This window comes from Panthera uncia, chromosome D1, assembly GCF_023721935.1.
Source record: "Panthera uncia isolate 11264 chromosome D1, Puncia_PCG_1.0, whole genome shotgun sequence".
NCBI lineage: Eukaryota > Metazoa > Chordata > Mammalia > Carnivora > Felidae > Panthera > Panthera uncia.
In genome coordinates this window covers 5,271,001-5,283,090 of record NC_064808.1, presented here as the reverse complement: position 1 = coordinate 5,283,090, position 12,090 = coordinate 5,271,001, and the positions used below count along the sequence as shown (strand labels likewise).

Here is a 12,090-nt window from a genome sequence, read left to right as displayed (position 1 = left end):
TTACTGGTCCTGCCTTCCTTCCAGGGTGGTCGTGTGTGGTTTTTCTGTCAGCATAACAGAATACAGGTATCTCGAAAGGTACAGAGTGCTACAAAATGCCAGAGGTTGCCCTAGTTCCCAGGAAGGCAATTCAGAAGAGGCAGAGCAATACCCTCTGGCCCCCAGTCACCGCTGCCCCCTGCCCCCGGGTAGATCCTGGCGGCAGAATCCCTCTTTCCTAGTGGCCCCGACACCTGGAACATACGCTACAGAGGCAACATGAGAATCTAAAGATTCCTTAACCTTCCCACATTTCCTGCTTAGCATGTCTATATGGGGTCTAGCCCCACCTTCTCTTCACTGGCAGCCAGAGACCTGACCTTTGCCCGGCTTTGATCTGAAGGACAGAGGACGGGCCCTGCCACTCAAGCTGGGCCTCGCCTGCTCCTTGGTGCCTGTGGGGGAGCTGCGTTCTTGCTGCGTGGACTCACCTGTGTCCCTGCCCTTTCCCTCCCTGCCCCCCAGTACGTGGCAGAGCTGCTCCAGGACCAACGGAAGCCTGTCGTGTGTACCTGCTCCACCGTGGAGGTCCAGGCCGTGCTGTCTGCCTTGCTCACCCGTATTCAGCGCTAGTAAGGGCTCTGCTTGTCTCCTGCCCTTTGGGGCTCCCTCTGACTTCATCCTCCCACCCTGACTTCTAAGCAGTGACAGGAGTGCCCTGCCTCACCAGCCCAAAACTCCTCAGTCGCCGTGTGGTTTACAGTGGCGGGCCACGGTGCTCTGTTGTCCCTGCTGGCCCCAGAGGTCAGGGTGTGAAAATGTCATTCTCCTGCTCTCCCTGCCTCCCAACTTGTACTCTTGACCTGCCACATCTTCTCCTTAAACCCAGGACGAAGAAGACCAGGGAGAAAACCAGGGTTTTACAAAGGCCTTTTACTCTCATCCCTCTAACTGTGCCACGATACTTGGCATCCAGAGTCAGGACCTCCCCAGAGGGGCCCAGAGTCCCCGCCAATGGGAATGAGAACCGCAGGTCCTCCAGGCGTCCGGGCTCACGCCCAACCGCTGACCCCTGGCAGCACTGCCAGATTGTCTCCCATTAGCCTAAGCTAATTCTTTCTTCCTTCTAGACAGTCACCTGCCTCTCTGATCCTAGGTTTCTCTCCTTATTGCAAAAGCACTGTAGTTCATTGCCTCTCTGTGTATTATTTTGTTTATTGGCTTATTTTCCCTCTGTGGGTTGTGGAATCAAGTGAAGTCAAAGCTTGGGGCCTTTGTCCGAGTAGGATGCCGGCGAACCCCCTAAATGTGGTTGTGACTCTTCCCTTGCTCCCCAGCTGCAACTGCAACTCCTCCATGCCGAGGCCGGTGAAGGTGGCAGCAGTGGGAGGCCAGAGTTACCTGAGCTCCATCCTCCGGTTCTTTGTCAAGTCGCTGGCCAGCAAGACCTCCGACTGGCTTGGCTACATGCGCTTTCTCATCATTCCCCTCGGTAAAAATGGAGTAGATTTCACTCCTGAAGCAGCGTGTTGGGGCTGGGCCCTAAGAAGGGACAGTTAGGGAGCTCAAAGGCCAGGCCGTATTTTGTCCCTTAACCACTTTACCTTCTCTGGTTTCCATCTCCCAGGTTCTCACCCTGTGGCCAAATACTTGGGCTCAGTCGACAGTAGATACAGCAGTAACTTCCTTGATTCTGGCTGGAGAGACCTCTTCAGTCGCTCGGAGCCCCCAGTGTCAGGTAACGGCCGTTTGTGAGGGATTGAGGCAAAATGCCACCTGGCTCATGGAGGGCCAGTCTTGGCCAAAGGAGGGGCCAGGAGAGCTTACTTTTTCTCCTCCCTATGGTTCTACCACTCCCAATCCCTTTGCATGTTTATTTTCGCAGTAAGTATTTGGTAGGAGGAGGCCCATTATGTGCAGTCCCGCTTCACTCTGGACATTTTTAAGCTCTGCTGTTTGCTGTGCTCCTATGCATCTAGAAATAAGGAGGGCCACGAGGAGGTGATGAGGAGGACATTTCTAGTTGTAGAAATCAAGCATAAGAAACAGAGAAGAGTTACTAAGCAATCTGTTTATAAGCTAATAACACTGTGCTGACCACGTCTTTTCTCTGAAATACAGAGTAAAAGTGGCAGCGCTTAGAGTGAGCTTGAGTTCTGCAAGGCTGAGGAGTAGCAAATGTGTCACCAGACCTTGAAGGAAGTGATAGGCACAGATTGGTAGAGTGGAGGAGTCCCTCTAGGTTACGAGATTGGTATGAACAAAATAGAAGCGTGAGCACGATTAGCCTGGAGGAGAGCGGAGCTTTGAGGAACTGCAAACGGAGATCAGAAGGGAGAGAACAGCGCTTTGGTTCTTCGTTCCTTATATTCAAAACCAGAGGATCTTTAGAACCCTTTCTCTCCCTCAACTCCGAGGGTCTTCTGATGGGTCTCAACAAGGGGATCTCTCAGAAGGTTTTCAGGTTTGCCTGCTGAAATAAACCGGCAGTCATCTCTTGTCTTTTCTGCAGAGCAACTGGACGTGGTCGGGCGGGTCATGCAGTATGTCAGTGGGGCAGGTGTCACACACCAGCTCCCCGTAGCTGAAGCCATGCTGACCTGCAGGCATAAGTTGTAAGTTTCACTTCAGGGGATTTCTTGAAACTGCTAGGGTGGGTGGGCTAGCTAAATCTTGAGTTTTCTTTGCTTTTCTGTATTTCCCTTCTCCCCACCTGTTTCTCTTTGTAGCAACTCAAGAGAATAGGAGAGGCAGTGTTTTTACCGCCTTCCATCCAGGCCCCGCCATCCTTGTCCTGGGCCTCCCCACCCAAATAGATGCCCCCTTAGCATAAGAGAAGCCCATCCTAGGGGCTGAAATCCGCACGTGGGAGCAGGTGGTGAAGTATGCAGAATCGGATCTTTTGCCTCTATCTGTGGCTCCTCTGCCATCCTGAGACATGATGGAAAGTGTCATGTAGTGTCTGGACTCCCTTGAAGCCACAATAAAATATCAAAAGCTGGGGCACCTGGGTGGCTCAGTCAGTTAAGCATCTGACTTCGGTTCAGGTCAGGATTTCACGGTTCGTGGGTTCGAGCCCCACATCAGGCTCTGTGCTGATAGCTCAGAGCCTGGAGCCTGCTTCAGATTCTTTCTCCCTCCCTCCCTCCCTCCCTCTCTCTCTCTCTCTCTCTCTCTGCCCCTCCCCAGCTTGTATTCTGTTTCTCTCTGTCTCTCAAAAATGAATAAACGTTGAAAAAAAAATTTTTTTTAAATATCAAAAGCTTGTATCCCCAGCTCTCCATGCAGTATCACCCACTAACTATAAAGCTTTTCTTTCTCTCCCAACAGCCCTGATGAAGACTCCTATCAGAAGTTTATCCCCTTCATTGGCGTGAGTACTGACTCCCCACTCCTCTGTACCCCATCCATTCTCCTGGCCTCCCCACATACACATACACAAATAAAAGATTCATCTAGACAGTAGTTCTCATCCGGAGGTGATTCTGCCCCGAGGGGACATCTGGCCATGCCCGGAGACATTTTTGGCTGTCACAGCTGGAAGTTGGGGTGCTAGTGGCATCCAGTGGGTAGAGACCAGGGATGCCGCTAAACTTCCTACAGGGCACCAGACAGCTCCCCAGCCCCGCCAAACAGATTAATCTGGCCCCAATGTCAATAATGCCAAAGTGGAGAAACCCTGGGCTGGAACATGTACTGAGCTGTTCCTTTCAGTATCCTCTTTTCCTGAATCATGGGCTACCCCAGATCATCACTAGTATCCTCATATTTATTACACCAAGCCCAGAACCTGGTGCCTTGGCCTAGGGAGGGACATCCAGAGCATAGGTTCTGCAGTCTCCAGGGAAAAGAAGGCTGCCTCAGAAATGAAATAATGATAGATGATATTCTGAAGAGAAGTCCAAGAAGTAGGTATTTCTGTCTTCAGGGTCAAATGTACCACTGAAAAGAAGGATCCCTCCTTTCCCTTCCTATTTAGTCAAAGGAGAATCTCTAGATGAGTTCATTGATTTTGAAAATAAAAGGGAAATGTCTCGAATATCCCTGATGTCAGGTGGCACTGGCCTTTGTTTCATTTGGCAGTAGCTCGGCCCAACCAAGAAAGGGACCCCAGAGGTGACAGAGCTGACACCCTGTGGGGCCAAAACACTCCACAAAAGCGTGGTTGAAAATTCAGATTTCCATGTATGAGACAATTGAATTTCACTTCCAAGTCAGCTTATATCTTTTCCTATACTCTCCTAGCTTTGGGTAGGGGGACATATGCAGATGAAGGGCTTATTCTTTGCTCGTCCCAGACTCTGGATGCCTTGAGTGATCATGGGAGATCCCTGAGCCTGGAGAAATTCGGTTGCCCTTTCTTGTGCCTTGCTAAAGCCTACTGTCTGAATGATCCACTCAGTTCCTGTTAGCCACTGGGGCTACTTCCATTGCCATGTTGGAGGCTCCAGACCACAGCCTGTAGCCTAAGCTGATGGTTTGATACACATCTTTGTGGAGCTATGGGTTGCTGCACACTCTGGCCTCACAGACAAGAGAGAAATATTAAAAATTTAAAATTTAAACCAACAAAGGAACCGGCAGCCTCGTATAATGCCAGGGGAGCAAGGGAGTTGTGTCCAGGAAGTTCAGAGTGTCGGTATGTTACTTTCTGAGAACTAAAATAAGGACGCATAGAGAATTTGGGACAAACTTCCGTGAATAGCAGCACTGTGTTCTAAGTAGCCATGACAGGACCATTTGCACGTTATCTCCACTCCCTGCCAGTCCCCAGGGTGCAGCTTCTGTGACCTCTCAGCTCTGCTGCACCTCTGCCTGGTGCTAGGCCCTTGGCCTGCTACTTCACAGGAATTGACCTGTCACTTCAAGTCATAGCTGTAACATTTAGTCTGTTTCTAGCTGTGCCCTTTGCTGGCCGCTGGAGGGCCCCCTCTGTCCTTCCCAGAATTCTCTATGAGAAATCTAAAATCCTTTGGGAAGCTGAAATTAATACCACTTCCTTGAGGCAGGAAAGGGGCAGGAAGGTGCCTGGGATCACCTCCTTATCCATATTGTCCCAGATATGGAAAGGAGGAAGCTGGTATCAGCACATCAGCATGTTCCCCTGCTTGGTGCAACAGGCAGGCTTTCAGAGAGCTCCTCCCCTGCAACACCCTGTCTTACTAAGCTTTCTCAGAGCGGTTCTTTACTTCTCTGACATGGGAAAATGGCCTCCTACCCACGTGACCTTAGAAGAAATGAGATCAGAATACTGAAATGGTTCCTGCCTTCAAGGTGGATTTTTGCCCTCCCTAGAGATGAGCCACAAGGCCTCATGTGCCCCCACATCATTGTTTGGAACTGGGCTTTTTATACGTATCTTACAGATCTGGGCTGCTCTGGATTTGCAAAGATTTTAAAAGCCTCTGATCAAATAATATATGGTAATGGCTGTTGTGTCCAAACACTTGCTTCCAACTGGATCAAAATGTGTCCAGCTTTAGTGAGAGGACTTAGTGCGGTATCTCTTCTTTCTCTCAGGTGGTGAAGGTGGGTCTGGTTGAAGATTCTCCCTCTACTGCAGGTGAGGCTGGGATTCTTTTGCTTCTGTGAAGTGAGGTGATGCCTTCTAGGCTCATCTCTAGTCCAGCAGGCCAGAAGGTGAAAATTTGGGGGCTCCTAAGGTGAAGTCAGAATTTGAGCAGGAAAACTGTGGCCACCTTCACTTCCTGGGTGAAGCGGTGGCAGGGGGTGGTGGGGAGGTGTTAAAAGCTCAGCTACAGCTGAGACAGAGGGGTACCTTGACCCCTTGGCTGTCCCCCTGTGCTTGTCCCCCTGACAGGTGATGGGGATGACTCGCCTGTGGTCAGCCTTACTGTGCCCTCCACATCACCGCCTTCCAGCTCAGGCCTGAGCCGAGATACCACAGCCACCCCTCCTTCGTCCCCATCCATGAGCAGTGCCCTCGCCGTTGTGGGGTAAGGCTCTTGCCCATACCTCTCCTTCCCACCGACCCTCTCCCTCAGGGCCCAGGAACCGTACTAACTGCCCCCTCACCCCCGCCTGCAGCATTGTATAACAGTGATGTTATACTGAGTGTAGAAGGCAGGTTAGTGGCAAGGACGTTGGAGTTCGAATTCAGAGACTTCGGTCACTAGCCGGGCAAGTGGAACAGCCCTGAACAATGGAGGATACTCTCTTCCCTGTCTCCCAGGTAAAAGAATTGAATGAGACAAATGACAGAGAGACCTTCTGTAACCTGTAGAGTGCTGTACAGGAGTCTTGCTGGGGGACTGCCCAGCGAGGGGGAAAGAGTGTGGGCACGGGAGTCCTGCACACCTGGGTTCGAGTCGTGGGTCTGTGTTAGGTCCGCTACATTAGCTTTTGGTAAAGAACTAATTACTCAACGACACTTTCTAAGGCTCAGTGAGAGAGACCACATCAAGGTGTGACCATTGAGATAGGTTTGGGAGCACTGCCATGGATTTTGCGGGGGCGGTGGCTCAACTCCAACACAACCGAAACAAGTGGGGATTTCTACCCAGGGAGCAGGTGTGGATGGAAAATGACTAAGAAGAAACATTAGGGGTCGGGAGATTCTTGCTGAAGACAGGTCAGGGTGTCAGACATCTTCTGGGGGTGGTGGCGGATGAGGAACCTGAGCAGGTATCCCAGGTGATCAGACAGGGAGGGTGGGGGCTCTTGCCAACTGTCTTAGCAGGGTTCTTGCTAACTGGATTTTACAAAGATGTACACAAATGGGCCTAGGAAAAAGTTTGGGAGCCAGACTAAAGTTTCTAAAGTTTGGTCAAGCAAAGAATCTGTCATTTGGACAAGTTACTAAGCTTCATTTTCATCTTTGTAAGTAGAGTGAAATAGCCATGTCACAGTTTGTGAAGCTTAAATAAGAACCTGTATGGTTTGGTACCTGGCACATGGGAGGTATTATTGCCTTCTCTCATGCATTCAGTCTGTCTGTCAGCAGAGTGCCCGTTTGAGGCACTGGAGCTGTAGCAGCAAATAAGAAAGGCTCATCCGAGTCCCGGAGCTCAGGCTTCTGGGTCCTGGCAATGCCAGAGCAGCAAAAACTTTCAAATTGTGTAGGTTGCAGTAAGTGCTATGAAAAAATAGTAGGGGGATGGTTCTGAAAGGAGAAGGAATTTCTTTAGGATCTCAAGTACCCATAGTTTAGATCAGGCAGTCAGGGTGGCCTCTCAGAAGGCACCTCTCATGCCAGGCCTGAGAACAGGAGAGATGACAGACGGCGTGTGGAGCAGAATGCTCCTGCAGGGGGCTTGAGGGAGCAGGCTGGGAGGTGAGGAAAGGGCAGGTGTGAGTCAGGAACAGAAATGGGCTCCTGCACCTTCTTCCTCCCTGTTTCCCTTTTGCTGCCTTACCTCTTTGTGTTTCTCCTGGGAATGGTCCTCAGCAGCAGGGAGGGGAGGCACTAGCCTGTGGTTGTCCCAGAAACACCAATGACAGGGTCACGGTCCCTGAAGAACATGAATGTTCTTAGATGGCGAGAAGCCTGCATTGCACCTCGGATCCCAACCCTCATCGTCCCTCACCCTCTCCTCCCCTTTTCACTTTCCATCATGTGGTCTCTACTGGCTTATGGAAGGGACAGTGCAGGAAAGGACGAAGTCCCACACAGCCGGTAATGCCTCATGGTTCCAGGCTTCCTGAGGGTCTGGGGACCAGCCCTTAACTTCGACCTCCTTTTCTATCCCATTTAAGCTGGTTTTTAATGGAATCACTGAAAGTAGGCAGAAAGAAATGTCAGATGACTTTTGTAGCCTGTGTACCTATTGTGTCTGACGCCTCCTTTCAAGAAAACATCAGCCCTTTTTCCCCTCGGAGCTAAAATTATCCCTGAGCTAGAAGTGCCATAAATAAGAGAAAGCCGCAGGTCAGCAACCATCAGCTCTCCCTCCTGGGGCTGCTGTGGAGCTGGCCAAGGTGTTTCTGTCTCTGCCCCACTTAATCTCTCCAGCCCTTGGCTGGGTTTTGCCTGGGCTCTGCTTGTTGGGTGTGTACATATGTGTGCATGTGTATGTATATGTGTGCATACGTGCTTGCTGGGGGTGTGTGTGTGTGTGCATATGAGTGTGTGTATGTATGCGTGCAGGCTTTCTTCCTAAAGCTCCTTTCCTCTCTGCTTCCCTTATCGCCCTGTGACTTTGTATTTGGCTCCTTCACAGTGTCTCAGGTCTTTATCCGCTCCTGGCTTTGTCCTCTGATCAGCCTGTCTCTCCCTTCCCACACGAACCAATTCCATGAGACTGGAGGGAACCCAGAACCATTTAATCTGCCGCCTCCTCTCACCCCTCCCAGAGCCTGGCAGTCTCCCCCGGGCCCTCCAATCTGGCCATGTAGTTGGAAACTGAAGGCAGAGCCTACTCTCCATTACTGTTCCCCTTTCTCAGGAGCCCCAACAGCCCATATGGGGACGTGATTGGCCTCCAGGTGGACTACTGGCTGGGCCACCCTGGTGAGAGGAGAAGGGAAGGCGACAAGAGGGACGCCAGTTCCAAGAACACCCTCAAGAGCGTCTTCCGCTCAGTGCAGGTTTCCCGCCTGCCCCATGGTGGGGAGGCCCAGCTTTCCGGTACCATGGCAATGACTGTGGTCACCAAAGAGAAGAACAAGAAAGGTAAGTGACATCTGAGGCCAGGGACAGTCGGGGCCACCGGGGTTCCCCATCTCCTCTCAGGGCTTGGGACAGAATCTGCTTCTGGGAGATCTTTGGATGAAGGTGAAGAGCACATATATCATGGGGTCCAGCCCGGGGACCTACGTCACCTGCGAGACAAGGCCGTTCCTTCTTTAGCAAAGGAAATGGATGTTCCCAGTGAGCAGTTGGTCCCTACCTGCTGAACATCAGCACCTTGGGGGCCAAGGCAGTTAGTGCTGCCATAATGAAGGGAGCCTTTCCAGCCACTACCCTCAGGGATGGACCATGTGACAGAGGAGGACATCACTGTGTCCCCATGAAGCAGAATGTTTGTTGCTTAAGAATTAAGAGGAGTACAGCCCATTTTGGATAAGATGGGGCACTTAAGTCACTAGAGGTAGAGTTGGGGGTGGCCTGGGTCCTATGCTCTGAGAGTATGAAGCAAGAATCCCCACAGCCAGGCCAGGGCTAGGGCAGAGCTTGCTGCCGTCTGTTCTGCTGATTGGGCTGTGCACCTGCCATAGCACACAAGTCTGCCAGGTGACCCGTGGGCCCTCCCAGCCCCACCCATCGCCCAGCTGTCAGGGGCTTTCTCTACTCGCTGGACCCTTCCTCCTCAGAGCATTCCCAAAGCAGCTGGGCCCCTTTCTGTTCGTGCCTCTGTTCCACAGAGTTCCTCTTGAGGGCAGGCGGGGGACTGTGCCAGGCCAAAAGCCAGAGCAACAAGGGCAGGCCTGACAGCTCTATGTGTTCTCCTTGCTGCCCCGACATCCCTAGAACAGAGATGGTGCAGACGCTCCGGTGTGGCCTCCCTCCTCCTAGCCGCACCAGACTCGGCCCTACGTGGGTGCGAGTGAGTAGGCAGGAGCCCAAGGGCACAGGCTCCTTGCCCTACAGGCTACCTAGAACACCCAAGCTGGAAGGGACCTCAGAGACCCAACTGGCCCCAGGTCCTCGTTACACAGTTGATGATACTGAAGCCCAAGGAGAGGCCTATGCTGGGAGGGGGCAGGACTCAAAGATCCTGGTACGTGCTGCCTGCCTACCCAGAGCTGGGGGGAGAGGATGTCCGTCAGCAGATCATCTCCCCACCCCCACCCCCCCCAGCCACACACACACACAGGAAGAGGGGCCGGTGGGGCTGAGAGAGGGGAGGGGGTGAATACTTTTCCAAGGGTTGTGACACTGGTGGTTCTGCTTGCTTTCCAGTTCCCACAATCTTCCTGAGCAAGAAACCTCGAGAAAAGGAGGTAGATTCCAAGAGCCAGGTCATCGAGGGCATCAGCCGCCTCATCTGCTCTGCCAAGCAGCAGCAGACCATGCTCAGAGGTACGGGGAGACACGGGAGGAGGGGTGCTGGGCAGGGCGGGAAGAAGAGGGGCAGGGGACTCTGCGGGGAGGGAGGCGATGGCCCTCCCCGAGGGACCCTGGGGAGGTGGCCTTAGCAGCCTTGGTCACCCCCTCCTTCCCCTGTCACCCCAGTGTCCATCGACGGAGTCGAGTGGAGTGACATCAAGTTCTTCCAGCTGGCGGCCCAGTGGCCCACCCATGTCAAGCACTTTCCAGTGGGACTATTCAGTGGCAGCAAGGCCACCTGAGGGCACTATCTCCTGGCCACTCTCCCTCCTGGCACTGCCACCAGCCTCACCGCCTGCGGGCAGGGGGAGGCCAGCAGGCCTGGGTCCAGCGTCCCCTTTCCTGGCCCTGAGGCCTGTATCTCTCTTGCCCAGTCCTGAAGGACACTGCCAGTGGGGACGCTGCTCCCCTCCCTCCTGCTCAGTCCTCTCCCTCCCATTCCAGGCCGGGGCGTGTCGATTTTGCCTTTTGGCACCCATCCCTGGGCCTCCCTTCACCGACTTCCAGTCTCCCCACATGGCACCAGTTCCTTCCTGGAAATAGGAAACCTGGAACCCTGGCCCACAGCAGGGAATCCAGCCCTCCCCATCCCTCTGCCAGCTGCCCAACCTGCCCCCCCTCAAGTGGGGCCCAGGGCCACTTCCCACTCCAGTGGCTTCTCCCAGTGTGGGGTAGGAGGGGCACCCTGAGCCCAAGGGACCCCCTCCCCTCCACAATCACAGGAGCAGCCCCACCCCACCCTCATCCCCAGAACCGCATTTCTGTGGTGATGCCATGTATTTCTGGGGTGGAGGGGCCTTCCTGGTCTCCCCCATGCACGACTTCCTCACTGACCCCCAGGTCCCCCCTAGATGTCACGAGCATCCTTGAGTGTTTCTTTGGTTCTCTGCACAGCCAGTCTCTTGGTGGTTCCATGTGACTCGCTTGGGCACCAGTCGCTGTCCTTGTGGCTCCCCCTTGTTGATGACTCTCCTCCCTCTGCCTCCCACCCCCTGCCCTCCAGCACAGCCTGCCTCTTCCTGAACTCCAGACTGGGACAGATGGGAGGCAGACCCCCACCGGCATATTGTCTGTGACCCTACATCTCCCCGTGCCCACCATGTCCATTTGTGTCCCGTTCCCTAGTGTGTTCTTCCCCTCCTCCCACCTGGACAGAGAGCCCACCTTCCCAGCCAGGTCTCTCTCCAGCAGGCTCCAAACCCTCCCTCTTGCCATGGGGGTCTGAGCCAACTCCTCAGCCTCGACCATCAGCCTTCTCAGGAGAAGCTGAGCACGCAGGGCCACCATCCCAGCCGCAGCCCTCTGTCCACCACCCCAGCACCTCCAGAGCTTTACCGTTGCCCTCACCCCTTCTAGAAGTTTTTGCACAGAACTTCATTTTGAAAAGTGTTTTTCTCATTCTCCATACCTCCCCAAACTCCTCCAGCCCTTATACCCCTGCTCAGCCCTGCTGTCCAGAGCATCTCCTGGGCTGAGCTGCTCTCTTGGGGCCGGAGAGGGGTGGGGTTTGGGGGACTGAGTGGATGTTGGGTTTTTCATTCAATAAACTGGTGATTTCTTACCAACTAGCAAGGCTTGGGCTTCTATGCCTCTCACTGTGATGCAGGATCTATCCGACCCTCTCCCCTCTGCACAACACAGCCGACTTCTCTCCAAATCAACTCCTCTCAAATGGCTGGAAGAAGCGCATTCTCATTTCCTTAATTATAGAAACAGGCATGAAGCTGTCTTTCCCGGTATGAGGCAAGCAGAGGTCAGAAACAGAAATAACACTCTTCTCACACCAAAATAACCTTTTTTCTCTGGGACTCACCATCCCCAAATCCCGCTTCCCAAGACGTGACATGTCAAGGGCAGTTTCTGTCTTCTGATTGATAATTAGAACTTGGGTTCTTTCCCTCTACTGGGCTGATGTCCTGCCATAGTTTTTGGATGCTGGTGAAGTCTGAGGCCTAGGGGGAGAGGGTGGAGCTGGGGTCTGTCATTAGGTTGGCTTTCCTGCCTGCCTTTAACTTGGAGATGGAACACAGTCACAGCCCCTGCTCTCCGGGTGCCTGGTTCTTTGCACACTCCCAGGAGAGAGGCCTGCACACCAACCTTCC

The 12,090-nt window shown here is 53.2% G+C and overlaps 1 protein-coding gene across 2 annotated transcripts in view; it reads left to right on the top strand.

Annotated features, from left to right (window-relative positions):
* Positions 1 to 11,554, top strand: part of PACS1 (phosphofurin acidic cluster sorting protein 1) — a 151,510-nt gene extending 139,956 nt beyond the window's left edge. For both annotated transcript variants that reach the window (XM_049642733.1, XM_049642742.1), the window contains exons 15-24: positions 505 to 611; positions 1,317 to 1,471; positions 1,607 to 1,717; positions 2,492 to 2,594; positions 3,310 to 3,352; positions 5,500 to 5,542; positions 5,801 to 5,936; positions 8,385 to 8,611; positions 9,842 to 9,961; positions 10,115 to 11,554. In XM_049642733.1, coding sequence (XP_049498690.1) covers positions 505 to 611; positions 1,317 to 1,471; positions 1,607 to 1,717; positions 2,492 to 2,594; positions 3,310 to 3,352; positions 5,500 to 5,542; positions 5,801 to 5,936; positions 8,385 to 8,611; positions 9,842 to 9,961; positions 10,115 to 10,230 — 1,161 coding nt within the window. In that variant the 3' untranslated portion in view covers positions 10,231 to 11,554. The remainder of the gene's footprint in view (positions 1 to 504; positions 612 to 1,316; positions 1,472 to 1,606; positions 1,718 to 2,491; positions 2,595 to 3,309; positions 3,353 to 5,499; positions 5,543 to 5,800; positions 5,937 to 8,384; positions 8,612 to 9,841; positions 9,962 to 10,114) is intronic.
* The last annotated feature ends 536 nt before the right edge of the window (positions 11,555 to 12,090 follow it).